This window comes from Ammospiza nelsoni, chromosome 11, assembly GCF_027579445.1.
Source record: "Ammospiza nelsoni isolate bAmmNel1 chromosome 11, bAmmNel1.pri, whole genome shotgun sequence".
NCBI classification, from domain to species: Eukaryota; Metazoa; Chordata; class Aves; order Passeriformes; family Passerellidae; genus Ammospiza; species Ammospiza nelsoni.
In genome coordinates this window covers 8,748,636-8,775,581 of record NC_080643.1, presented here as the reverse complement: position 1 = coordinate 8,775,581, position 26,946 = coordinate 8,748,636, and the positions used below count along the sequence as shown (strand labels likewise).

The 26,946-nt window shown below is 45.4% G+C and overlaps 3 protein-coding genes across 10 annotated transcripts in view; 2 read left to right on the top strand and 1 right to left on the bottom strand.

Moving 5' to 3' along the window:
- PXK (PX domain containing serine/threonine kinase like) overlaps positions 1-12,876 on the top strand; it is a 33,038-nt gene extending 20,162 nt beyond the window's left edge. For 2 of the 6 annotated variants that reach the window (XM_059479911.1, XM_059479915.1), the window contains exons 12-18: positions 193-271; positions 2,332-2,380; positions 3,130-3,207; positions 3,620-3,706; positions 4,322-4,391; positions 5,263-5,325; positions 11,861-12,876. In XM_059479911.1, the coding sequence (XP_059335894.1) occupies positions 193-271; positions 2,332-2,380; positions 3,130-3,207; positions 3,620-3,706; positions 4,322-4,391; positions 5,263-5,325; positions 11,861-12,069 (635 nt within the window). In that variant the 3' untranslated portion in view covers positions 12,070-12,876. Of the gene's footprint in view, positions 1-192; positions 272-2,331; positions 2,381-3,129; positions 3,208-3,619; positions 3,707-4,321; positions 4,392-5,262; positions 5,326-8,554; positions 8,590-8,859; positions 8,942-11,860 lie in introns of all 6 variants that reach the window. The other 4 variants (XR_009419223.1, XM_059479914.1, XM_059479913.1 and 1 more) reach the window with 4 other exon arrangements.
- On the bottom strand, positions 12,685-17,763 carry PDHB (pyruvate dehydrogenase E1 subunit beta). Its single transcript, XM_059479916.1, has 9 exons — positions 17,617-17,763; positions 17,379-17,486; positions 17,245-17,307; positions 17,126-17,161; positions 16,755-17,040; positions 15,746-15,856; positions 15,043-15,134; positions 14,427-14,568; positions 12,685-14,128 (listed from the first exon to the last, which is right to left on the bottom strand). Exons 1-9 carry the CDS (start codon positions 17,752-17,754, stop codon positions 13,983-13,985), a joined length of 1,122 nt encoding a protein of 373 aa, XP_059335899.1. The 5' UTR covers positions 17,755-17,763; the 3' UTR covers positions 12,685-13,982.
- On the top strand, positions 15,964-26,077 carry KCTD6 (potassium channel tetramerization domain containing 6). 3 transcript variants are annotated; one of them, XM_059479918.1, is made up of 4 exons: positions 18,179-18,198; positions 20,206-20,351; positions 23,360-23,468; positions 24,675-26,077. In XM_059479918.1, the coding sequence occupies exons 3-4, from the start codon at positions 23,442-23,444 to the stop codon at positions 25,359-25,361; spliced, it is 714 nt and encodes a 237-aa protein (XP_059335901.1). In that variant the 5' UTR covers positions 18,179-18,198; positions 20,206-20,351; positions 23,360-23,441; the 3' UTR covers positions 25,362-26,077. The 3 variants fall into 3 exon arrangements, with proteins under 3 accessions (XP_059335902.1, XP_059335900.1, XP_059335901.1); XM_059479919.1 differs by lacking the exons at positions 18,179-18,198; positions 20,206-20,351 and adding an exon at positions 15,964-16,066; XM_059479917.1 differs by lacking the exon at positions 20,206-20,351 and having other exon boundaries at positions 18,036-18,198.
- Positions 26,078-26,946: the final 869 nt, after the last annotated feature.

Below are 26,946 nucleotides of genomic sequence, written 5' to 3'. Positions count from 1 at the left end.
TGTCTAACATTCTTGAAAAGCTTCTATGTGTAATAGTAATGCTATAATAAAAACCACATGCCACAGAGCTTCATCACTGCTTGCTTGATGCAATACTTAGGGGAGCATCACAAGCAGTGCCAAACGTCCATTCTAAATCATTTGCTGTCCTGCTGTGCAAAAATGTGTTCACTCTTGTTCTTTCTTTGGCAGTGTCAGTGTTGGAGTCCATTCTGACTTGTGAAGCTCTGAAGAATGGGATGCCAACTGTCTCACGGCTCTTACAGATGCCGTAAGTCCTGCTCGACTTGTTTTATACTCACAGAAATGTTTTTAATTATTTCAGGAGGAAAAACTTTCTGCTCTTGTTCCTCTTTAGAAAGGTTTGCTTCTTGTTCTGAGGGATGTGTCCCAGGTGAAGCTTGATATGTGTGTTTAACATTTCTTTGTCTCTTGGTGTGTTGGAGCTGTTACTTATGCATTTTATTCAGCATGGTTTGAATGAATCCAGCCATTAAAGTAATGCAAGCATGATTGAGATCATGTACAGATTGATTTAAATGATTTAGAATAAGGAGTCTTTTTGCATGTTGCCTTCAGGCCTACTTCAGAAGGTTCTGCTGTCAGTTCACTTAGGACTGGTGAAATATGTCTCTTGCTTTGCTCAGCAGTGACATTTAGAGCTGCTCTGGGTCGGAAATGTAGAATGGATTTCTGTCTGGTTTCTTGCAGGGCTGGCTTGGGGATTCTCTGAAGCATAGACAGAATAAATTTCCTTACAGGCTGCCTTTCAGTTATGCAGTGCAGGGGGGCAAGGCCAGGATGCAGAAAGGGAGCACTGTCATTGTGCCACTGAGTGGGGACCACACCTGCCTGCAGTGCCACCCTGCCTGCACTTAGGGCACAGCATTCCAGGGAAATTGCTGTCCCCATGCTGGGACATGGCACCAGCATGCTCAGCATGGAACCACAGTTCTGGTGGGAGGTTCTTTTGTTATTTCTCAGTGTGAGATGCTGTAGCTGGGGCAGATTGTCCATACCTAAATCTGGGTCTGCTCTCACAGCACAGATTGCAGTGCATTTGGAGCCTGCTCTGAGCTTCAGATTCCTTGGTTGGGAAGAGTCACTGCAGCCTTCAATTCCTTCTTCTCCTCCCCTCCTCTGCTTTTTATGGTGTGAGGTAGAGAGAACAATGCAAGCAGGTAGAAATACTGTAGGAAAATTCTGTGAATACAGAAATATTCAGGTGTTTAAAGATGTTGAATAAACAATCTATGCCCAGCTGCATTTGATATGGAAGATATTATACTACATTCCCTTCATACCAATACTCTTTACAAAAGTCTTCTACATAGATATGCAATGCAATTAATGTAATTTAAAGCAATTATTATAATTGAAATATATATTTATTATAACCATAAGAACATGTAATCTAAAAGGGTCAGAAAGTCCTGTAAACAAGGATGAACTTTCATGGACTTTTGAGGTATTTTAAAATTTGCTTTATTTCTAAATTGTTCATTCTCCTGAATTAACTTGATTCTAGATGTGAATTCATTTTCTCTACCATAAGCCTGTGATAATTTTCCATAGTGAACAGCAACTCAGAAATATTTATTTTGGAGCCAGGATTGAGGTGTCTCTCTGACAGTTTTCTAGTATGTTCTCCAGGACAGAGTATCTTGAAATGGGCTAACCAGTTTATTTGCAGACTACCATTGCCCTCTAGTGTCTTCGTTTTGGATGGAAAAGGATTAATCGTTTATTGTGTTTCTGCTGATACCATAGAAGGGAAAGCAAAAATATCACAATATTTGCTTTAATTGCCTTTTGTAGAGCACAGGCAAGAATGCAGATATTTTCAAATGTTAAATTCACTTGATCTTTCACATGGTCCTTGTTAATTCTAAGGCAAGGGTTGTGCTAAGAGAAGTTTTTTTAACAAGAACTATGCTTTTATTTTGGTGAAATTTAAAATAAAATCCATTGAATTTTTTAAAAATAAAAGATCCCTATGCTTTTAAGGAAAAGGTACTCTCTTTTGGGGAGAACCTTTCTCTGCCTTTGATAGCTGTACCTGTTCTATCCACTTTCAAAACAGCTCACACAAACCAGTTTTCTCAGCCATAAGTAGTGGCTACATTCTGGGGATTGGGTGCTGCTAATCTTACAGCAGTGCTTAGAAAATAAGCAGCAGTACCTAGAAATCTGTGGCCAAGGGTTGAGGACAGAGAAGCAAAAGGAGAAAGAGGGGTTTAAGTGAACAGTACCAATAGAATTCTTGTTCTGGCTTTGCCTGTCTCTTGGGAATAATATTCCTCTTTTTAATTTTTTTTTATGAACTCACAGATTGTTCAGTGATGTCCTGCTAACAAACTCTGAGAAACCACAGTTCAAGGTAGAGTTCAACACTGATTTGCTGATGTTTGTGGAAGTGCCAGGATTTGGGCAGCTACATATTAATTGACAGAGGGGGTTGAGGAGATCTGGTTTGATTTGCCTCTGTGGCTGCTGCCATCAGTGTTTGGATTCCTTTGCCACCCTGTCCCTGAGAATGTTGTGCCACCCCTTGGATGTGACCCAGGGGTGTTCAGGGGCAGCTGCTGAGCTGGAGCCCGTTTGTGGGGCTGATGGTGATGCTCTGTCTGAGCAGAGGCTCTGGGCCCTGCAGGTCCCTTGCAGTGAGAGGAGATGCCACAGCCATGGGCAGCACCTGTGAGAGCTAATTCTGCTGCCTGAGACCTTCAGCACCTTGCTGCCAGCTCCAGCACTCAGGGACCACTTCTGGTCCCACTGGGGAGCTGCCCCAGGGGCTTCTCCTGGAGGATTTGTGCCCTGTGTCTTGTGTTGTCAGCCTCAGAGAATTTTGGGGGTGTGACTGCAGTCTCAAAGTAGTTATCTGTCCTTGCTTTTAGAGTATCACTGCCAGGGTTTGGTGTTTTCTTTGTCCCTGCTGATCTGTAGGTAGATTTGGAGTAGAAAAACATTCATCTAGAGTCTTCTTTTCTGCTTCACTAAAGGAGAAGTGTCACATCTTGGGGCTTTAGATGAGAAATGTCATCAGATGGATGGTGGGTTTTGGTCAGTGAAGTTGTGCTTTCCTTTATCACATTTTGTGCTATGATTTTGTTCCCCATTCTGTACTAGATTCCTACTAAGCTAAAAGAGGCATTGAAAATCTCCAAGGAATGCATAGAAAAGCGATTAACAGAGGAACAGAAATTGGTAATGTCTACATTTCTTTATTTCCTACAGACATTTAATTTCCCCTTATCACTTTTACGTGCAGAAAGTGAGTTTCACTCAAAAGTGATTTTGAATAATAAAGATTTTCACCGGCAAATTTGCTTTTCCAAAAATGCAATGTCAGGAGTTGTATAACAGCTGTTGACTGTATGGCATTTCACTGTTTTAAGAGTTGCAGTTTCACAGGTAGTGGCTCCCAAGTTACAGGATCATTTTAACTTCAGTACAAGTCTCCATCCTCTACCAGAAACAGTAAAGGAAAAACTAGAAATGAAAAAGGGAATCCAAACATACAAAGTGACTACAATGTGTTTTCTTGTAGCTCAAACATCGTTTTCAAACATTTGAGATCTTACTGTAGTCTTTTTCTGTTTTTTCTTTAATTTTGCAGATTCACCAGCACAGAAGGCTGACAAGAGCTCAATCTCATCATGGCTCTGAAGAAGAAAAAAAGAAAAGGAAGATCTTGGCACGAAAAGTAAGCAGTCTTTAAATAGGTTTCTCCCACAGAAAAAGATGTGTTTGTTTTTGTGATGTTTACCATGCACAGGTTTAGCCATATGTACATGACTCTACTCCTTCCTGTGTTTTTCTGCACTACTTCCTGGTTGTTTTCACTTCTTTAGCTAAGGAATAGATTTACTAAAAAGTTTAAATTACAGTGGTAGCGGACTTGCTTATTGGTGCAGCCTGTTTGAGGCTGCTGAACAAACCAGTCCTGGTCAGCAGCTCAGACCTAGAGGAGCTGCTCTGCTCTGTCCCACTCCTGGGGAGGGGTTGGAGCCTGCAGCACTGTCTGTGTTCCTCTTCTTTCCTGGGAGGGGTGTCTGTGCCGGTTTCCTTCCTTTCCCTTGTGGTCAGAGGGCACTGCAGCTCCCTGGGCCTGGCTGGAGATGTTTGAGCTCAGAGCAGCCTTGCAGCTCCTGTAACCACATCAGTGTGTGCTGGCTATGGGGAGGGGATGCTGAGCATTGAAAGGCATTGTGTGAGACAGTGGGGGGCTGTTACAGATCTGTGTGTCAGTTCAGTCCTTACCTTTCATAGAAAGTGATTATTCATTCCTAACTTCCATTTCCTTTGCTCCCTTTTGTAGAAGTCAAAACGTTCTGCCAATGAAAGTGGGGAAGAACACTCAGCCAAATACAGCAACTCAAATAACTCAGGTAACTACAGAGAGGGGAATTTTCTCCTACACAGCTGTGTCAGTTTTTCTGTTGTCCCTGTCATCTTCTGTCTGAAAGATTTGGGATTACCAACACTTTACAAAGTCTGGTACCACTGTTTTGGGTATTTAATAATAAGTAAATGGAGGGCTTAAAAATATTGTTGATGTTATATTTTCAGTTGCCAAATTTAAAGTAATGTCTCCTCTCTTCTGTGCCCCATTCCTCAAAAAAATGATCAGTCTCTTCATTCTGTTTGATATTTGAGCTGAATAACAACAACATCCATTACCTGGGCCATCAAATAATGCAGTCTTCAGGGACACTCTCTGGTGATCTGTGTTACATAGTAAGGTGTTAAGATGAATGAGAAAATTATGTGCTAAATTGCTGCTTCAGTGCCAAATTTCAAAACAACAGAGCCTTTGACAAATTTTCATTTAGTTAAAAGGTGTGGTTGGTACTATGGAACAAACAGATTACCAGAGTTGATTTGCTTGGCTAAAATGTGTCCAAAAGCAGCTTGTTGTGGAGTACAGCACTGACTGAAAATCCTCTCTTAGGGTGATGGGGTGCCACCCATGCATTGGCACAGCTCTTAAGGTGAACAGAATTTGTGTGCTGTATCCAACAGCCTAAGCAGCAGAAATGTTTCCCACTGAGAAATGCTGAGTGCATTTCCTATGCCTTTGGGGCTTCTCTCATACTCTGCACTGTAGAGCCACTGTTGCTATGGGTGGGTGCATTTCCCAAGGTGTGGAAGCAGGACTGGATTTTCAGTCAATAAACTTGGCCTGCTCCCAGCACTCTGCCTTGTCTGTGTTGAGCTGCCATGCCACAGCTGTAGTTACCTGACTGTTGTTTTATTCAGCAGGCTCTGGGGCCAGTTCTCCTTTAACATCTCCATCATCCCCCACTCCGCCCTCCACAGCAGGTATGTTCAACAATCATTACAGTTTTTATCTTTTTTATGTTGTTTTTTACTCCCCTCTGCCCTCAGTGGTGGTGTTATTCCCAAGGATGATCAGATGATGGTTTTCAAGGATGGAACACGGAGATGTCAGTTACCTTGTGGCAGCCTGAGTGTGGGCTTGTGCTCTCTTTTGAGGGTCACAGAGAACCTTTTTGTAACTATAACCTTTCTGAGATACACATGATATGATTTACCCAGAGTGGACCTGCTTGCTTTGAAGTCTGTGTTACTCCAGGCCTACCCACATTGCAAATTTCCAGGCATTTTCTGGGCCTCATGGTGCAGCATGCAGTTGTTCTGGTGTTAATGGTCTGCTGACTCTGAAATACTGCTTTGTTCATCCCATGTTTCTTTGTTCTTTTTGTTCCTGTACTGCTGTGATTTATTTTCAGGAATTTTAGGTGTGACAAATTCAGTGACTTAAGCTTCATAAATCTCCTCAGTTCTGCTACATTCCATTGATAACCCAGTAGAGTTTGTAGAAACAAATCTAGAAACAAGACTGATTTGGGATAAAAATAGTATCTTTATTATTTTTGGACAGTTCTGTTTTTCAGTTTGCACTTTCTGGGCAGAGAGTTTTGCTAATGTTTAAGACAGGGGTGGGAAGTGGGAATCTGCTTGAGTGGGCAATAGAAATGCTCTGAAAGTTTAATTACAAATCTGAATATTGAGCAGTAGTGGATATGCTTCAGTCTGAATGACTGGAAGAGGAGCACTGGCCAATATTAATCACAAAAGATGTTAACAGAATGCATTTCCAGAGGGGAAGTCACCATTTTTTATGGTGACTCCTGCCATAGGATTTCTAGTCCCAGGAACTTTCTCCACAGCACAACTCATTAACCAAAGCAATGCAATCAAATTTGTCTTTGCTGTGGATAGTCTTTCAAAGGACACTGCAGTCTGTGTGATGTAATTCAAATCAGTCATGCTGAAATTCAAATTAGTAATTTCTCCTTCAAGTTGCGGGCATGGGAAGTGTGTATTGTAGGAACTAACTTCCCAGTTAGCTTAAGCAAGATAACGACTGTTACTGTGTTGCACAGTAACACTGCTATTGCACTGACTGTGGTCTGGAGAATTTGTTGCCAGTTCTGCCAGGGCTTCCATAAGGCAGTAGCTGAAATGTGGCTCCAAAATGGACAGATGTTTAGAAAGCATTTTTCCCCTATAAAACTACTGTTTAGTTATGTTCTGACTCAGACTTGCTGGAACTTGGTTGAAAGCTTTCTCAAGTTTTAAGCATGGGATGCAGGTTTATGTGCAGATATGGGTCAAAATAGCACAGGTTTGTGCTCAAAACTTGTCTCAGTTCAGAGCATATTGTCACAGTGTGTTTGTTGGTCATCTTGTGCCAGTGTGCTCCTGGTGACTTGTGGGGGTCACCCCTGTGTGACAAGGTGCTGGTGGCCCTGCTTGTCCTCACACTGGGGCTTGCTTTAGTGAGCTGATGGCTGGGTGCTGTTTATGAGGTGTAAAGCCAAGTGTCACATTTTCAGGAATGCTTTTGTGAGTAGAATTCATGGAAATTTCAGATATTAATTCTGAGAGAAAACTAGATTTTTTTTTCACCAGCAGTGTTGTAGTTTTAGCTGTTCTAGGCAAGACTGCTTTTACTGCCATGAGGAGAGACACACTGGTCCCATGGTAGGATTTTGTTTGTGACAAGTGATGCATCTGCAGCTTGCATTTCTCTCTTCTGATTTCCTTGTATTACTAAGGATATTTACCTCTGTACCAAAACTGCTTGTGGGTGTCAGTGTGATGAGATGATTCTCAAAAAGGCATTGAGGCTTTCAGTCTGTCTGTCTGTCTGGTTTGGAATGGCTGTGTTGGAACTGGGGCCTCTCAAAGCATCCTGCTGTACAATACCATGACAAAACTAAGGCTGGTGAGGAAAAGTGCCCTCAAGAGAAGCTTTGCTCCCATCCTGGCCTGTAACTGTTCATGCATAGTGTGGTGTGTGAAGAGAGAGACACTGACCAAAGGGGAAGGGCTCCAGGCTGGCCTGCCCTGGGGAAGGAACCCTGGGGAAGGAACCTCCTGCAAGGGTTTCTCATGTGTTGAGAGGTTCTTTGTCTCTGCACAAAGGCATTGAGAGGCTTGGCTTGCAGCAGAGAGCTTGGGAGAGTGGATGGAAACCAGGAATAAAACCATGTTTGGCTTCTGCTGTGTGATGGCAGCTGCAGGGCTGAGAGCGTGAGGGGAAAGGTGCCTCTGGAGATGTTGGCTCTCATGGGCTGTTCTCACTGGTGAGAATGTTCTGGGCTGGTGGTGCTGCAGGTTCTTGGCTGAAGAACATTTGCAATACATTGTTAGATCATGCAAGTGACTCTAATGTAACATCCTGTGTTTCTGACATTCTCCTGGTATGGTTCTTTTTTTCCCCCCCCAATTCTTTGCTCCTGCTGTGAAAGTCTGTTCATTTTCTTTGTGGCTGTGAGCAGTGGCTAGGATCAGAAGGGCTGCAGAACAGTGTGGTATGGGTTATTTAAAATTTCACTGAATATTTTCTAAATCAAATAAGCCCATAAGATACAGCAAGATCTCTTTCAACAGAGACAAATTTAGAGGGTGTCACTTTTGCTTCTCTGGACTTACCTGCAGGAATAGTGAAAGAATTGTACTTAACAATCTTTTTCTGTGCCAGTTGTTCTGAATCCTTCAGTATGACGTGTGTTTCATTGGCACCCTTATGGTGCATCTTTCCTGCCCCTCACCTTCCTGTAAAACAGGTGGAATGCTTTAGGAAATGCTTTTCCTGGGTGTCTCTGACCACAAGTGTGAATACAGGTGTTGATACAGCAGGAAGTGTTTCTTGAACTGAATGGATTTCGTCTTCTGTGGCCAATCTTCCTGCAGATTTCTTTCTAAATCTCTCTAAATGCACTTTAATCCTGTGGAGCTTGAATTATGGCATGTGCAATTGAAAGCATGGATGTTGTATTTGTTATCAGGTATAATAATGCTTAGAGCATGGAAAATTGTTGTTCATTTTTCAGAATTGAGTGAAGTATTGTAAATGTAATATGAAATAGTCAATCTGCTGTCCTCATATTTGTCAGTGAGTAAGAATGTATTGACTTCTGTACTAACTTTTCAGCTAACAGTGTCTGTTTTTCCTACTTTGACATGAGAACTGGATGATTAACTTGTGTCCTCTCTCTTTCTCTGCTGTCTTCAATAGAGCATGCATCATTTTGAACGTGAATTTTCGGAAAAGTAAGCTAATGCTGATTTATCTCTTTAAAGATGCTCTGTTTCTGAATGGGAAAGTTGGATGCAAATCTTGAAGTTGCTTAGTATTGGGAGGGAATAGAAGAAAAAAAATCTGAACGTTCTTACAGATTATTTTAATGAAATACAGCATCTTTAAAAACTATCACTAAAATTATTTTCTTTGTTCACATCCCATTCTCAGCCAAGTTTTTAATGCTGTTTTCACAATTGCTGTCACTTTAAATTCATAATTAAGTTTTTGTTTCAATTCAGGCATCAAGTTTACAGCATCTGATTTACTTCCTATTCCTTTTAACACACTCTTTTAACAAAAATGTCCCTGTAAAAACCCTTGGTAAGTTCTTGTTTGAGTGTTTTATTCTTACAACTGCATGAATGAATAAAATGTGTGTTTGCAGGCAACATCCTTCAATGTATGTAGTGGCAAGGCCTGGTGATAGCTAAGCACTTGTTTCAAATGTTTTTTCTAGTAAATACAGGAAAAGATTTCACTGTAGGGCAGAACAATTTCCTCTGTAGATGTAAATGTGTATGAATGCATGTGTATGAACTCAGATTTCTTTTGCACCATTCATGTCAAGAAGGGAAGGGCAGCTTGGTGTTGGTTACCTGACTGAAGTGAATGGATTTGAAGATTTTTGAAGATTTCTTAATTAACAGGTTCAATATGTAAGGGTCATAGCTAGCCAGATGTCATTCTGAACCCTGAGTGTATTTATGTCTCACAGCAGAGCTCAAGTGTGAGGTGCAATTCTCTGTTAGCAGTCTCCCAAGAGTTCAACTACAGCTCAATTTCAATAATAGTGACTCCTGAGGAATTTAACAGATTTCCAGGAAGAAACGTGATCTCTGCCCCTACGTCCCTGACTTTTCTACTCTTGTAAAATAACCAGACCAAAATTTGAAGATAGCATGTGGAATATTGGCCTACTAATACTTAGTGATCCAAGCATTTTGTGTCTTTTTTGCCCTCTGTGTGTTGAACGTGTGCCTTCTTTCACCACATTACCACTGTATTTGTATTCCCTGGCCACTGCTTTTGTGGTCATTCCCTATTGCATCTTGTACAACTCCTTGCATAGTCTCTTTCAGCCTCACCTTGCAATTCCAGACAAAAATCTTGTCTTTGTTCTCTGCAGTTCTTGCATCTCTTTGATGCATTTCTTTTGTGATGAGCTGCTCTTGGTGCTGCTTTCACAGCAGTTTGCATGATCTGTTTGGAGTTAGGTTGGTGCACCAGTCCTGCTCTGACCACTTCAACCACTAAATGAGTTCTTGAACTGCTCTTGGGTCTTATTCTTCCTTTGGACAAGTGACAAGTTTTTCTTTCCTGGCATCCATCCACAAGAGAAACAGGACTCTAATGCTGGGAATGTTTAGTCAGTATTTCTAACAGTAAATTGATGCACATCTTTGGCAAGTGTAAAAAGCAGATTTGTATAAGTTAGAAGGCCCCAGTATGTAATTTATTTCAGCTTGTGCTGTCATCCTGTGAAGTTTTGGTTACCTCAGAAAGCAGTTGATTTACATACAACAGGCAGGTTAAATTGTTTCAGTTGATCTCTGGTGTTTCTATTAGGACTTGAGTATTTCCTCTGGAAGGGAAGAGAGTGAAGATGAGCTCAATGTGTACTTCAATGCTTTGTTTTTACAGAAGGCTTTTGTGCCAATGAGAATTTCTCCTGCAGAGCTGGAAGTGCTACAGTCACAGCACACATTAATGTACACTGCCAAAACTGGATGCTTTATGTGAATACTCTGCATTTTGAGCTTGCTCTCATATGGGAAAAGTCTTTCTTCAAAGACTGGTACCAATAGAAAATGAAGGAGTTTTGAATTATGTCTTTCATCTAGTATAACTGCTTGTTTTAATAACAGCAGTTCTGTTTTTACTTGTTAGCCTAAAAACAATTGTTGATGAGGAATTGACAGACAAATAGAGCACAGAGAACTTTTGTCTGCTTTTTTTTCTGTAGTTGAGCTTTATCCTTCATCAAATCCCTTTTGAGTCTGAGTGGCATAATGTTACATAATTACTTGATATTTGCTCACCTACTTGATATTTGCTCACTTCTACCAAGCAGTTCACTTGAGGAAGAACAGTCTCTTGGTTGCCTTCATGTTGTTTTCCTCGCCCAGTATCACAGCTCTTGCCATTTACCAGTATATTCCTCTTTGTAGGTCAGAGCTACTGGAAGCAAGTGTTACTAGGTGCCATTTGTCTCTTCAGTCTTCCTATGGCATAACTCATGATCTAGATTAGAGTTCAAATTCGCTGCTGAGCAGTACCAGGATATTAATCTTTATGTCCCTACTCCTTCCAGAACATGAGACAGGATGGCCCATTGTTATTTGACTGGTGTAGCAGTGGTGTAGCAGCAGGGCTGCACAAGATCAGGGTGTTGGGAGAATGCCTGGGGTGAATGAGGGAATCCACTTGCCTGGCTCTGAAGTGCCAGGAGCAGCTCCCTGCAGGCCCCCACTGCTGGAGCAGCTGCATGTTCCACTGTGGGCTCTGGCTCCCCAGGGAGGCAGAATGTGCAGGCTGAGGTTGGATGAGAAGCAGAAAGTGGATGTGGCAGGGACAGAGTACAAAGGTGGGAACAGGAGAGGCAGGCTGGAGGTGTGTGTGACAGTGTTGTGATTCATTCAGTCTGTCAAAACAACCATGTGTTACAACATATTTGGAGAAAGTCAAACAGAACTTTGGAAGTGTAAAACGCTTCCAGAAAACTCTATCTGCAGTTAGTACTCTAAAAATTAAGTATAATCAGGCCAGGTGAAATGGTCATCACAGATACTACAGGGATGTGGTTCTTCATTCATAGGATTGTAAAGTGAGCTATGTAAGTAAGAACAGGAATTAAAATTTGCTTCCAGTTCTTGTTGCTGTTCATGTCCCACAGAACATGAACAGCCTCACTAGGGACAAGCAGGAGAAGCTGTACCTGGGAAGTCCCATTCAGTGATCCCTGTTTTCCTTGGTGCAAGATCACACCTGAGTCACGTTTTGCATCTGAGTCCTGAGGCCCTTCAGGCTTCATTTCAGAGGTATCTCAGATGCCATGACATCTCACCTGCAGATAGAGGGATTGGATCACTTTGGCATTTTCCATCTGTTCTGTTCTTCACACTCACTGGCATTCGAGGGATGACGGGACTAGTGCAGGACTGAGCAAGTCCAGCCACGCAGCCCCTGGGGCAGGACCTGCCTGGCATAACCAAACTCCACCTTCTCTCCCGAATGTCTCAGGAGCACCGTCCATCCCGCCAGCCCCGCCGCCGCCGCCCCCGCCGCCAGCAGCTCCGCCCCCGGGCTCAGAGGGGAGCGCGGAGGCGCCCCCGGCCCGGCCCGAGGTCAGCGCCAGCCGAGGAGCCCTGCTCAGCTCCATCCAGAACTTCCAGAAAGGAACCCTGAAGAAAACACAGACGTGCGACCACAGCGCCCCCAGGATCAGCTGAGGCCGCGGGTCACGGCAGGATTCAATTCCCTGTCCCCTCCTGAGCAGCACCCAGCACTGCAGCTCCCCTCTGCCCGGTTCCAGCACTGCCTGCCCGGGCTGCTGTGCCCCGCTGGGATGAGCACTCCGGTCTTTACTTGGCTGCAGGAACTGGGTTCTCCAGCTACAGCTTCAGGGGAACAGCAACTCCTCTGTAGCTGAACAAGAAATCTGAAATAGGAATGACCATGATGATGGTAAATTAATGCATTGTTCCTAGCTCCATTCCACCCCATTTTTCAAATTACAGGAATGTAGTTTTAGTCTGCTCAGTTTTTCAACTCTTTTCACGCACTTGTAACTCATCTTAATTCTTGCTGCATGGAGTCAACAATTTGTTTTACATAATCCAACCCTTGAAACATACTGCACAGGTGAGGGAACTGGAGAATTAAATCTTATTCCCACCATGTTTTGCTGGTGGAGTTAAAATGCTGTCTCATGAAGCTTGTTTAAATGGACATCCTACCTGCAACTCTAGGAGAAAGTGTTTTTAAATGAGGAAGCAGTTGAAGTGTGAGGTTATAGGGCACTGGGATGTTAATGCTGATTTAATTAAATGAAAAGTTACTTCAAGTTAATTCTATCATTTAAACTTTATTGCAAGATCCTTTTTGATTTAAAACCTTAAACAAATTGCACTTTAAAGGATTATAGATAATCCATTTTTTTAAATTCAAGTACATCAGTGTTTGTTACTATGCAGAGAATGTCTGTACAAAGTTTCATGTAACCTGTGATATTCATTTTTATTAAAATGTTAATGGAATTCCTTCAGCAGCATGTGGTGGGTATGTTCCAGTGGGATTCAACCTCCAAGCCAGACCTCCCAAGAACTGAGCAGCATCCTGCTAAAGGAAATATCCTGGGGAGTGTTCCTGGCTCTGCAGAAACAGGACCCAACTCTTCTGCCTTACAGAAGATCCTCTGCCCCCATTTACCCGAGGGGCAGAGCAGCCCCTGCTGCACAGGCCCCTCCAGGCAGCTTTCCCTCTGTACCAGGAGCTGCTGAGGGAGGCCTGGCAGAGCTCCCTGGGATCTCCAAAGGCTGCTCTGAATGTGTCTCAGCTCTTTGTACACACTCCACAGACCTGCTGCTTGGGCTCAGTGCAGCTGAATAAACTCATTTTGCATTGCAAGAGCTACAGGAAGAGTGTGCTGCTGTCAGCCCAGGTGAGGAGTTTAAAAAAAAAAGAAACCACAAAAAACTTGAATAGTAAAAGCAAAGCATCTGGGCATTTTTTTTAATCACTGTTATGTGGCAGGTAGTAAAGAAAAATCAGGTATTGTTTCCCATCACATCGTGGAAAGGTTCAGGATCTTTATTTGAGCTCTTGTACAGAAGCCTTTCTGCAAGTGCAGAGTGCTCTTCAAAGCAGACACAGCCAGCATCTCCTAACCCAGCCCTGGGCTGCCACAGCCTCTGCTGCACTGAGGGCTGGGCTCCAGTGATCAGCCTGATCATTGCTCTCCAATGAGCCCTGCAACCACAGGCTCCTGCAGCTGTGCAGCATTCAAGGCCTGCTCCTGCCCTCTGCCCTCACTCACTGCTGCAGCAGCTTCAACACAGCTCCTCTGGCACTTACAAGCCAAGCAAAAGCTGAGGATTTCCCCTCATGCTGAGTTTACAACCGGGTTTCTCCACAAACAGCAGCACTGACCCAGCTGTACTGTTGAACAAAGAAGCATTACCACATGGTTGCAGACAGAAAGTGTGGCTTGGGGGGGTAACCCCATATAAATATTTTGGGAGGTCACTATACTTTCCCCACTGTACAAAAGATCATGGGGCTTATACAACAGAAATTATGCATACAACATGCCCAACACCAAGAATGCCTTGTAGAGCAGGATTTTAAAACATCTATTTACAACTTATATATTCAAAGTTTTTTTCACTGCAAATACTATATCCTTCACTTGAGGCATGCTGTTATCCTCTAAGATTTTTGCATAAGGCATGGGGACATCAGCACCGGTGACACGCACAGCCGGAGCATCCAGGTAGTTAAAGGCAGGCCCTGAAACAGAAGACAGTGTCAGGTTGCCAAGTACTATGCTTTTAGCTTGATTCAATTTCTGAATCTTACTCTATTTATAAACAATTTTGTTCCTGTAGCTCTAATATTCCAGAAAGCAGTGTTCTGCCTGGTTTGTGTTCATGCACTCTGGGGTTTGGTCACCCACCCTGTGAAAATCTCCAGAGTACGACAGCTCCACTCCTCTGATGTAACTCTAACTCTGCTTTTGCCTGGCTTCATCAAGAACAATCAGGATTTAGAGTAGGGAATGAGATCAGTGTGCTGTGAAACTCAGTACCTTCCATGATCCTGGCACAGATTTCAGCTCCAACTCCAAACTGGGGCCAACCTCCTTCTACAGTGACCAGATGGTTTGTCTTGACCACACTGGCTTCCACCGTCTCTATGTCCAGCGGCCGAATGGTTCGCAGGTTTATCACCTGGGGAAAGGGAGAGGGTGAGCCTGGCAGTGCCCTGAGCCTGAGAGCTGTGCCCTGAGAGCTGTGAGCTGTGCCCTGAGTGTGTGCCCTGAGCCTGAGAACTGTGCCCTAAGTGTGTGCCCTGTGTGCCCTGAGCCTGTGCCCTGAGTGTGTGCCCTGAGCCTGAGAGCTGTGCCCTGAGTGTGTGCCCTGAGCCTGAGAGCTGTGCCCTGAGCCTGTGCCCTGAGCCTGTCACCCACCACTGCTTGGGTACAGGTACAGGGCCCCTCAGCACTTCCAGCTGTTCTGACTCCAAAGACAAGACTTAATAATTAATTTCTGACTCAGAAACATGAACAGCACATGCTGTTAGGGCACTTGCAAGTATTAAGACTGTTGTAGGTAATACAGTGAAGTTTTGCAGAACTTGAACAAGTAGATGCTACTTTTCCCCCTACTTTAGAGAAAGAGAAAAGTAACCCAAACCTCACTCACCTCACACTCTACACCTTCTTTAGAAAGTACAGCAGCTGCTTCCAAACAATGGCCAACAGGTCTTGAGTGTGCCACTAATGTAACATGAGTTCCTAGAACAAAAACAAGAGTAAGAAAAAACCTCTTGAGATTTAAAGCTTTTTTCCAGACTTCAGGCTCCTTGCAAGGTAGCATTAGGATTCACTTGTAAATTTTAGGTTCTTAGATTTATTTGAAATACTGAGCCCAGACATAGTATCAAGAGAGGAAGGACCATGTTAAGACACAAATTTTGCCCTTGAATCCAGGGAACTGAAGAAGTATTTAATAGAGTTTTCAGATTATCCTATTCAAATATTCATATAATTCAGAGGTAAATTATGAAAAAGTGGGCAGAAACACTACAGTGATCTCTTTTTGCATTTTTGACCAAAATCACATACTTAGGTGAGGAAAAAGCTGTTTCAGCCATCACCTACCCAATCTGTACTACACAACAAATCCTTTATGGAATCCTTTAGAAGGGTATGGTTTAAGCTGAGATATGGACAATCAGGTAATATTTCCTTGTAAGGGCAACAGAATATGAAACCACAACAGTGGATAGAAGAACATTTGAATACTTAACATTTGAAATACTTCTCTGTACCCTGAATAGATGAGTGGTTAAGAAAAGTCTCAAAGGATGTCAATTAATAAGGAAACAAATGCATTCTCAGCTTACCTTGCTTTTCTATTTTAGCTTTCCCAATGGGAACAACAAACTCCTTTGACTGTGCCTGTTCAGACATTTCAAAGGGAACACCATAGAGTAATTCATTTTCCAGCACCACAACTAGAAGGAAACATACTTGGGTTAGTGTGCACAGCTGCAGGCACAGGCCTGCACTGACCATTAACAGTCCTGCAGCTCAAGACAGCAAACCCACCCAGGCAACAAGGGAGCGAGGACTGTTTGCAGAAGGAATTAAAAAAAAAAGTAAATCTAAGTTTTTACTTCAATGATGAATTATTTAAAAAACTTCTACAACTACTCAGCAATGAGGTGAGCCATTTTACTTTTGGTACATGACTGTACAATCACTAGTTTTAGAAAGGTCTCATATTTTTAATTACTGTTTGTGAAAAAATAAAGTCAAAGGTTGCCCTGCTCTTGAATAAGGACATTCTGAATTTATAATTTGAATTTCATGATCTGTAAAATTGAGTTACATAGGCACTATAAATGCAGGAATGTAACGTAATATAATAATTCTCCTAACTCATCTTCACCCTTTTTAACCCCTTTATGACAGATTTGTAAATACTCTCAGGTTTCTTGGCTGATACCAAGCTAGCACTAAAACTGTGCACCTGGCATCAGCACAAAATCAGTCTGCTGTTAGCATGGCAGGGACTGTTATGTGGCAGCTAGTAAGGAAAAATCAGGTAATATTTCCCATCACATAGTGAAAAGGTTCAGGATTATTTCAGCTCTTTTACAGAAGCCTTTCTGCATGCTCAGAGTGCTCTCCAAACCAGACACAGCCAACATCCCTTCACCCAGCCCTGGGCTGTGCCAGCCTCTCCTCAGAGCAAAAGATAAAAGCACAAATCCCTCTGTGTCTTTTTATATACCCTAAAACTGCAGTAAGCCAACCTTGAGTGCTCCAGGGTTTAACCAATCTTTGTTTTGTGGGTAAAACCAGCCATTCCTCCAGTGGGAGGTACTGCTACGAGCTGCTCGTGCCCACCTGGATTGTCATCCCGGATGGACGCTTTCAGCAGCCCTTTGGCATCCTCGGAGCTCCAGGGGCTGACGACTTTGAGGCCGGGGCAGTGGCCGTACCAGGCGGCGAAGCACTGCGAGTGCTGCGCGGCCACGCCCGCCGAGGCGCCGTTGGGGCCGCGGAACACGACGGGCACGGCGATGGAGCCGGCAGACATGTAACAGGTCTTGGCAGCAGAGTTGATCACCTGATCGATCGCTTGCATCGAGAAGTTGAACGTCATGAATTCGCACACCGGTCTCAACCCTGCCTATTAAGTGTATTGAAATATGGGTTTTGACATAAAAACGGTTCAATTTTTAAAACCAGAAGTAGAGGGATGCAAATGTACAAACCATAGCAGCACCGACAGCGATTCCTGCGAAGCCCATCTGAAAGAGAAGGAAACGAAGGGATAAGGACCAGGGAGCAGCTGATGGAGGGATCACCAGGGTAGGAGAGAAAGCAGCCTCACCTCAGATATCGGGGTGTCGATCACCCTTTTGTCCCCGTACTTCTTCCAGAGACCCCTGGAGATCTGCAGGGTAGGAGCAAGGAGTCAGGGCCCGCCTGAAGCCCCTTCCCGGGCCGCCAGCGTCTCCCGCATACCTTGTAGGCGCCATCGTACTGTGCCACCTCCTCGCCCAGCAGGAAGACGCGCTCGTCCCGCTCCAGCTCCTCATCCAGCGCCTGGTTCAGCGCGTCCCGCACCGTCACCTGCGAGACAGCGGCGGGAGGGCTGAGCGGGGACCGGCTCCTCAGTCACCTCAGCCCGGCGGCGCAGTCACCTCAACGCCCGCCCGCCCGGGGCCGGACCCTTCCCTGAGGGGGCAGCCCTCCCCGCTACCTGTATGGCGGCGGGCGCGGACAGGCGGAGGCCCCTGCGCTGCTGGAGCCGCCGGAGCGGGGCCCGGGCGCCGCTGCCGTGCGGGGCGAGGCGGGCGCCCAGCGCCAGGTGCCGCAGGGCCGCCGCAGCCGCCGCCATCTTGCCCGTGTCCTCTCGCCCTGGGCCGCCCGGCCCCGCCTCCCCGCGGCTCTCGCGAGAGGTTCCGCGGCACGCGGGCGGCGGCGAGGAGCGCGCGGCCTTCTTGCGCCACTTCCGGCACCGGGGCCGTGCGGGGACCCCCGCGGGGCCGCGCGTGACGCGCGCCCGAACGCCCCGCCCGCGGCCCCGGCCGGGCGCGCGCAGCCCCGCGGGGACGCGCCCGCGGGGACGGGCCGGAACCGCCGGGAGGCCCCTGGGCGGCGGGGACGCGCGTCCCGGCCGCGCCCGTCCGCCCCGCCCCGTCACCGACCGCCGGGGCGGGGCCCGCCGGGACACTCCCCCGCGCCGTCCCCGCCCGCGCCGGCGGCTCCGCTCCGGGCTCGGGCACGGTCCCCGCCGCCGCTGCTGCCGCCGGGCTCCGCCTCAGCGCCGAGAGCTGCGCCCGTGAGTGCCGGGGCGGGCGGGGGGCGCGGGGCCGGGCCCGGGGCTGCCCCGGCTCGGGGGGCGGTGCGGGGCGGGGGCCGCGGCCGCGGAGGGCAGCGCGTCACGGCGGGAGCGGGAACGGGGCAGGTGCCGGTGCCCGGCCGGGCTCCCGGGGCCGTGCCCGGCCGGGCACCGGGAGCAGAGGCCCCGAGTTGGCGTGGGGATGGGACCTGGGGTGTTACGGGTCCCGTTCCCGGTCGGGCGCGGGGGATGCCCGGTGGGTGCCGGCGCTGAGCCCTGGCAGGGAGGCTCCGGACCGGGGCTTTGCTCGGTACCGGGAGGGGAGCGGTTCCCGCTTCCCCAGCGGGAGAGGAGCAGACCTGGGGCTCGGTTCTGGGCTGGGGTCAGGCCGTGGGCTCGTGGGCTTGCGGTGAGAGAGCACAAGGGTTAATCCCAGCATCTTTGCTGAATCACGGTGATCCGGGGGAGAGTTCTTCTACCACCGTCTCGTTGGCTCTTCTGGGATGGAAACGGGCACTTCCCGGCTCCTGCTGCAGCCCTGGACCCCACTCTGTGCTTTCCGGGGGGATTTCTGTCCCGTGTGGCTGTCACTCCTTGGTCCGTGTGTGTGCCAAGCCCCAGCTGTGTGCAGGGATGCTCCGTGTGTCTGACACCTGCCCGCCGCCAGAACTGTTCAGAGACATGTTCAATTTCCTCAATGGAAAAGCACTGGCTAATATCACAGAAGCAAAGTACATGGATAAACCCCAATTATTATCACAGGTCCTGGAAGCTGAGTGCCCTTGGTTGCTTCAGCAGGACCAGGCTGGCTGTGAGAGTCCTCCTTTGAGTCTCTTATAGGAGGACCAAAGTTGTACTGGGATGTGGGCTCTTCCAACAAGAAGCAATTGAAATACAGGTTTGGAATCAGGCTTAAAACAGGATGTCATAGAGCTGCTTGGGGAAGGGATGGAAACTTTAGGAGCTTGGAATTTATAGTGAAGCAATTAAACATAAAGGAGTGAAAATGTTGAGTGGCTAGTGTGAGCGTTTTTCCGTCCTGCCTGAGGTAAAGACTGAGTATTAGTATAAAACAACCCAAGAAAAGCAAAAGCTAAGTTAACTTCTAATAAACTGCATTAGTCATGATAAACTTAACATGTGTAGAAGGCAGTAGGTGCTTTCTTTAGTGAAGCTGATCTGCTGAATTGCCAGAAGATTTGGTAACTGGTTGTTTTGAGAACGTTCCTCCTCCTCCTCACTCCCCTGGTTAGGGTGGCACAGAGCTGGGACTCAGGGGTGCTCTGCAGACCATCAGCTCACTGTAGTTTGGTGGAGAACAGTCAGCACTGGTGCTGCTCAGTTTTTGTCAGTTCAGGTGAGTCACCAGTAATTTACAGTAAGAACTTGCCTTTCAAATTTTCTGACTGGCTGGGGAAGAGAGAGGTTGTCCCTGTACAGCATAACTGTGCTGGTGGATGGAGTTCCTTCTCATCTTGTGAGATCTAAGTGTGAGAGACAGGGAGCTCACAAAGAGGGTGAGTAGCTGAAATGCCAAGTGTATGTCAGAGTCATACCTTGCTCTTTTTCATTTTTAAGTTGCCACTGCTAGAATTCCTTCCATCTCTCTATTGACATAGGAATCAAAGGTAACTCTTGATGTTAAACAGCCTGTGCTGTAATATTGATACCAAACTGCCCATGAAAGACTATTGCCACAAGTAAATCCCTTAATTCTTATTTGAAAAACTAGGTGAGGAACATTCAGAGCAAATCAGGTGGTCTGTGCCTCTTGACTTACAACAGCTTGGTGTATTTCTGCTCCTCCTTTGAGTAACTGCATGTTGCACCATTGCAGGGCTCTCTGCAGGAGTGGTGGGAGCCTGTAGTGCCAGCAGTGTGGATGAATGCCTGGCAGGGCTGCTGGCATCCCTGGCCTGAGTGTGTGTCTGTGTGTCTGTCTGTGTGTGTGTGTTTTCACAGGTGCAGACGTTCATCTGACTCTTAAATGCTTTCTTTGAATTTCAGCTTGCAAACTGGTTTGCAGCTGTGTTCTGGGAGAAGCCCTGCTGGAGTTAGTGGCACTACCTGTTGCAGCAGTGCTGCTGATAAACAGCCCTGTAATCCTCTGAGTCATAACAAATGAAATAAGAGCGAGCATTTTATAAATGCAGGTATCCAGTTTGGTGTGTCGAGTGTAAAGTGATGACCTGAGTGCTTTTCTTGCTTCTCACTGTGCCATTCCAGCTGTGGCTGTGCTGGGCTGTGGCAGCAGCCCCAGTGACCGTGTCCCTGCTGCGTGTCCCCTCCCTGCAGGCGCAGCAGTGTCACCACAGCAGGACTGTGGTCTGACACCATCCCTGCACTTCTGCTCCCAGCAGAGAGGGACATCCCGTTTGGCTGAACTGTGTCAGCAATTTGTCTGACTGAATTTCACTTTAAATATTCTTTTGTGGTTATCAAATGCAGGCTGCCTTGGGATATGGCTGTGTGTCATCTGTAATTTGCTGTCTGGACAGGAGTGGCTGTGTTGGCAAGCTTGTCCCTGCGTGCAGTCCATTGGTGTGTGACACAAGGACAGAGCTGGCTTGAGGCTGCCTGTGCTGGGGGTGGATGGAGTGTCTGCCCACCCCCTGGTGATCACTGTGTCCCGTTCAGGAGGATTTAAAGCATCATTGAGAGGGCACATGTCATGAAGGGTGTCCATCCTCAGCCTTGCTGTGGTGTGGTTGGTGAGTCCTTAGCTCAGGCTGTACCCAAACAACTCTCACCTGTGAAGTTGTCTGTAAATTCAGAGCTCCCAGGCTGACAAGGGAGGTAGTGAAGGGTTGGGATCACTCTCAGGCTTTTTAGGATGGGCTCCTGGTATCTCCTTTTGTGTGGCACATCTCACTCCAGCACTGGTTTGCCAGGGAGCTCTGTGTGTGCCTTGTGGTTCCTGGGTCCTTACACAAAGGTCACAGAGATTTCTCCATGCCCCTTCTATGTTTAGGGTTAGGTTTGTTCCAGATAATTGCTCTTGTAAATTTTTCACTCTGGTATTGCACAGCAGTGCTGTGATCAAAGATTAAATCATGCCTTTGCACTGGCTTGCAGTGTCATCTCTTTCTTTCCCTGATGAAGTCTTGATTCATCTGTACTGGACTTACATGCTGACCAAAATAGCATCATATTCCCTAGTTAAAATAACTGATGGACATCTCTGCCTTCGAAATATTCTGGATGTCTAATTTGAGTTAATTTTATTAAGACTGCAGATATCTTCTGTCATGATTACTGGAGAGGTTTCTGGCTGGCTGCATCATTTCACTTTTGAGTGAGTGTCAGAAATCTGTACCAGTCTCATATGGTTTTAATGCCTCTGCATGTTTTCCTCATCTTGTACTTGAGCAGAATAACACCTTCAAGTGCTAGAATTTAAAAGGTCTGGTCTATTGCTCAAAGTTTACAAACTGTACTGGAGTGAAAATTCAAAAAAAAAAAACACAACCCCAAAACCAAACCAAACAACCCCCCCCAAACAAAGAAACAAACAAAAATCCAACGCCAACCCCCCAAAAAAAACCGAAACAAAATGAAACAAAAAACCAAACAGCAAAACCCTGAAAGAATTGAGTTCTTGATTTGTGAGCAGTTTAAAAAAATAATTACAGAGGTTGGCAAAAGAGCTGGTGTTCCAGGTTTATCTGCTGCTGGGGGATGTGCTTTAATGTCCTCTCTTGAGGCATACTCTGTCTCTAATTTGTAAAAATAGGATCCTGGTATGACTTGTTCTGTATCTTAGTATTCCTTAGTCTTCTGTTGTTCTGACCTCACTATTTTCATATACTGATTTTGTTTTTTTACTCTTTAATCCACCCGAGATGCAGCTGGGGCTGTGCTTGTGCTGCTGGGTCCCCAGGACCTGCTGGGCACTGTTTTGCCCAGGCTGTGGACTTGGGCAGGGCAGCAGGGCACAGAGAGGTGGGATGTGCTGCCTTGTTCTGTGGTGAATGAAACCCACCTCATTTCCTAGGCATGAGAAGGGCAAGGTATCTTTTTTGATTGGGAATTAACTGTGAACATTGAGCAGTTCTGCAGTGTGGGGCTCTGGCTTGGCTAAATCTTTGTGCTGCCTTTAGCTGGGTGGCTGCGTGTTGAAGTTTGTTAGTAAAGAGGATGGGACCAGAAGTCTTGGGAACTGTGTGGTCTTTTTAAGATGTAAAAATAAACAAAGCTGAGAAGCTCTACCCTACTTAAAACAGGCTGACCTAAATTTTCAGCAGTTCTAGCAGAGAGGCAGCTCTGGGCAGGGATAAAGGCTGGCTGATGACTGGCTTCCCTGTCCTTCCATCACTTGACAAGGTTGACAGGCCACCTTTGGCACATCAACACTGCACTCTGAGGTCATTCACTTCCCCCTTCTTGAGCTGCACAGCCTGGCTGGGGATTTGCCTTGTGCTCCTGTGGACAGTCTCCTTGTTATGCAAGTCAACAGTTCAGCATCTTCTGGGAAGTCACAGCATGAATCTCTTCTCAAATTGCTTTTGTTGGAGTGTGTTGACAGCATGTTAGATGTCCTCTGGCTTGTCCCTACAGAGATTGCTTTTGAGAGTAGGTGTCTGGGAAGTCCTTTCATACTCTTTGTCTGTAGATTAATGTTCTTGCTATCAGTTGCAGTTCTCCACTACTGAATTATTAATTCTGCAGTGAGGGTTTTTTTATTCTTAGTGTTCATTGACTTTCATGCTTGATTTATTTTTCTGAGCAGTTTGAAAGTGGAGCATGGGAATGTTGACTAATATTAACAGATCACATGTGTGACCTCAGAGGTGGCTAAATAAACTTTTTAAATTGGGAAAATGACATCTGTCTTTCAAAGTACTCACAGTTTCCCAGGTGAAAGGTTGCTTGTGAACATGTATTGCCCTCAGAGGCACATTGCTTGTTATTCAAGAAACCTGGGATGTTCAGGCAACTGGTGGAGTGGCTGTGTGTGCTCCAGAGGCAGTCCTGTGGGTAATGTGATGGGAGAAGGAGGGAAAAGAGGGTTTGCAGATTCTCCTGCTAATGTGACTTTGTAGCTGAATGCTTTCCTGGCAGAGAGCCTGCCTTTGATTGGAAAGCATTCCCCTTGGTGTTCTTGTAGGTACTGATGGTCTGCCATGTTTTGTTCTGTGTTTGTGTGTGCTTTTTCCTGCAGGGAGATAAGAGCAGAGGAATTGTGTATCCTTTCAGCAGCCTCCTGTTAAACTTGGAATCCCACAGCTCAAGCACGTGAACAGATGGATAATGGAGACTGGGGATATATGGTGAGTGCAGGTGTGCACTGTGCACCACAACTGGGCTTCCAGGCTCTTGCAGCCAGAGTCCTTCCAGATCTGCCTTCATAGATCCAGAGCTTCAGTCATGAGAGAAGGGAAACTATGCCTGTTAGAACAGCTGTACAACAGCTTGCACACCTTCCCTGGAGTGCTGAACAGCTCCTGTGCACTTTGTGGGGAGTGCCCAGGTTCACATTTGCTGGGCACAATCAGCCAGGACTGAACTGATGCCTTGGGCTCACTGTTACCATTTTCCTAACACAAAAGCTGAAAATAGTTTATGCTTTTTGCTTATTATTTTAAGGACGTCTGTAATTTTATTTATCGAGAGAAGTATTTTTCCTTGTAAACCTTGTCTCAAACTAGACAAGCACATCTTATTTTCCTCCCCTTCTCATTCTGCTGCCATGCATATGTCTCTTTTCTCTGGCTGGCTGCAGTCCTGGTTGTTAGAGTTGATGGCCAGATGGGATTTATGTTCCTTTCTCTCTTGCTTCCGCATGTGCTGTCTGGAATCTGATGCAGACTGGTTTGTGCTCTGCTCTCCACTTCTCTGCAGCACGCTAATTTGTTAATAAATATTTCTTGTTGGAGTTGAAAGCTGAAAGTTCTTTTTCTCCTTGCCTGTTTTAATGAAGCCTCTGAGCCAAAGTGTGGATTATTTTGATAGTGAGCTCTTGGTCCTATGTTTAAACCTGCATTGTCTTCCTCTTTTGAGGGATAAAAAGAGGCTTAATGTTTGTTTGGCTGATTTTTTTCTTTCTTTTTTTTTTTGGTTTTGGTTTTGTTCTAGAATGAGAGACAGCTTGTGAAAGTAAGGAACATTGCTGGGCCTCATTCTGACTAACTTGTTCTTCAGGAAATTTCTCTGTTCTCATTTCCCCATCTGTAGAATAGGAAAAAACTTGCTGCCCGAATGCTAAACTTGATCCTGCGACAGTAGCTCAGTTGTTAAGATTTCTAAAGCATTGTGGAAATGTGCATTCTGCATGCTAAGTATCATCCTGTCAAGTTGCCAGTTGTGCCTTGTTGCTAGGTGCCTTGGATTTGTTCAGGTTTGAGCAGCCCTTAGAGGCACTGAACAGGAGAAGTGTGATTCCCCCAGTTTTCCAGCAGTGTTTGCTCTGTGTGTCAGCAAGGTGATCGAATCTTCTTGTTGGGGCTTGATAAACTCTGCAATTTCTCTCTTTCTAGATGACTGATCCAGTCACGCTAAATGTGGGTGGACACATGTACACGACCTCCCTCACAACTCTAACGAGATATCCTGACTCAATGCTCGGGGCCATGTTCAGGGGAGACTTCCCCACTGCCAGGGACTCTCAGGGCAATTACTTTATTGACAGAGATGGACCACTTTTCCGTTATGTTCTTAACTTTTTAAGGACCTCAGAGCTCACTTTGCCACTGGACTTCAAGGAGTTTGACCTGCTCCGGAAGGAAGCAGACTTCTATCAGATTGAGCCCTTGATCCAGTGTCTCAATGACCCCAAGCCGCTGTATCCTGTGGATACCTTTGAGGAGGTGGTGGAGCTGTCCAGCACCCGCAAGCTTTCCAAGTACTCCAACCCGGTGGCTGTGATCATCACGCAGCTCACCATCACCACCAAGGTCCACGCGCTGCTGGAAGGCATTTCAAACCACTTCACCAAGTGGAACAAGCACATGATGGACACCAGGGACTGCCAGGTGTCCTTCACCTTCGGGCCGTGCGATTACCACCAGGAAGTGTCGCTGCGCGTGCATCTCATGGAGTACATCACCAAGCAGGGCTTCACCATCAGGAACACCCGCGTGCACCACATGAGCGAGCGTGCCAATGAGAACACAGTGGAGCACAACTGGACTTTCTGCAGACTGGCACGGAAAACAGATGACTGATTCTGACTCCACAGGAGCCACTTCAGTGATTAGCAACTTCATTGGACAGTGAACCCAAGAGAGTCTGGATTTTGACTAAAGCAACAATATGGGCTTTTTTTATACGACTATTTATTGTTTATCAGTGAGGACTGGAGGAGTTTCATTCTCTAGCAGCTCTGTTCTTTTGTCCAGTTCAGAAAAAAAAACGTGCATGTGCCTGTTCAGTCAAGACACCTTTTTGTTTGAAAGAGGGAGTCCGAAGAATCAGTACAATAGGGTATTTTGTGTCATTAACACAATTCTCTGACTTGACTCAAAGTGCTAAAATTACCTCTTGTTTAAATGGTTTCTAATCCATCTAATGCTATGACACTGGGAGCAAGAAACAAAAAAGATTTTAAAATGCAGTTTGGGGAGAAGCTGCTATTGTGTAGACTAATTTAGTTTCTAAATCAATAAACAGTATTGTAATATTCTAGGAAAACAAATCCCACCCTTTAAAAGTACTTGATAAGTACAGTTTCTTACAGTTATGACAACTGTTTCTTTCTATGCATATAAATCAAGCAACCAAATATTATCTGTAGCCATGGAAATATGATTACAAATATTTATATTGGATTCTAAATGCAAAATGTCCCTGTGGTAGAATTCATATTTTTAATGCCTGGTGCAATATTATTCCCAAGTGTAATGCCTGCCAGAAGAAGCTAATAAAAATGTGAAATACAGAATACTGTTTTGTATTTTCTTTTTGTCTTTTAGAATTCTCATACTTAAAAAAAACCAAACCCAACCAAACAAAAAACCTCCCATCCAAATCCTGATTTTTTGTGCTGTGGAGTAGTTGGGGTATTCTGGTAGGGCCCTGGATTCTTCCATTAATGATGTAACTTGTTCCTTTTTAAGGAATTAGTTGATTATGTTATTGAGTTGATTCAAATGTCTTCATTAGACACAAGACAAAGCTTGTGTTCTGAAAACTGCTTTAGATTGATAGAAAGATGGCAAATATTTGTACTGGCTAAAGGGATAGGGATGGAGGGAACACAGAGCATAATACTTGTAGCTGCTAACAGATTTGCCTGGTTTGTCAGCACTTTCTGTAGTGACTTTATAAATAAATTCTAACTGAAGAATGGTTTTTCTAGTGGTGTTCAAGTCACGGCACTCAAATTCTGTGGCTTAACTCATTTTCAAACAGACATTTCTACTTATCCTGGTCCCTTTGTCATAGTAATTAATAGAATTTCTGGTTATGATCTAACTTGATTGCAGCTGGGAGTAAGGGAGTTGGTATCTGTTTCATGGAGTGGATCCTGTTCTCCCATGAAGTTCTTGTCCCAAGTAAGTGGGAGCTTTCCATCCCATATCTGGTTCTGAAGGCTGTCTTGGGGGTATTTCTCTGTCATATTTTGTCTCTTCCTGTTCATACATTGCAGGTTTTTTACTTATGTAATAAGAGGCAGCAGTGAGAGCTTTATTCTTGCTAAGAAGGAGGGAAGAGAAGCAGAACTGATGAAGCTCAGGAAAAGTTGTTTCTTTCTTGCGACACGTGGTAAGAAATATTTGTGTTAACTGGCATTGAATTATAATCACAAGA

What these genes read in the sequence shown, in the direction of transcription:
- PDHB (XM_059479916.1), bottom strand. Translation starts at nt 17,754, where the DNA reads ATGGCGGCGGCTGCGGCGGCCCTGCGGCACCTGGCGCTGGGCGCCCGC. An exon ending in TCGACACCCCGATATCTGAG is followed by an intron (nt 17,162 to 17,244) that starts GTGAGGCTGCTT and finishes CTTCTCTTTCAG; the next exon opens with ATGGGCTTCGCAGGAATCGC. An exon ending in AAGAAGGTGTAGAGTGTGAG is followed by an intron (nt 14,569 to 15,042) that starts GTGAGTGAGGTT and finishes CCCTTTCCCCAG; the next exon opens with GTGATAAACCTGCGAACCAT.
- KCTD6 (XM_059479919.1), top strand. Translation starts at nt 23,442, where the DNA reads ATGGATAATGGAGACTGGGGATATATG. An exon ending in ATGGAGACTGGGGATATATG is followed by an intron (nt 23,469 to 24,674) that starts GTGAGTGCAGGT and finishes CTCTCTTTCTAG; the next exon opens with ATGACTGATCCAGTCACGCT.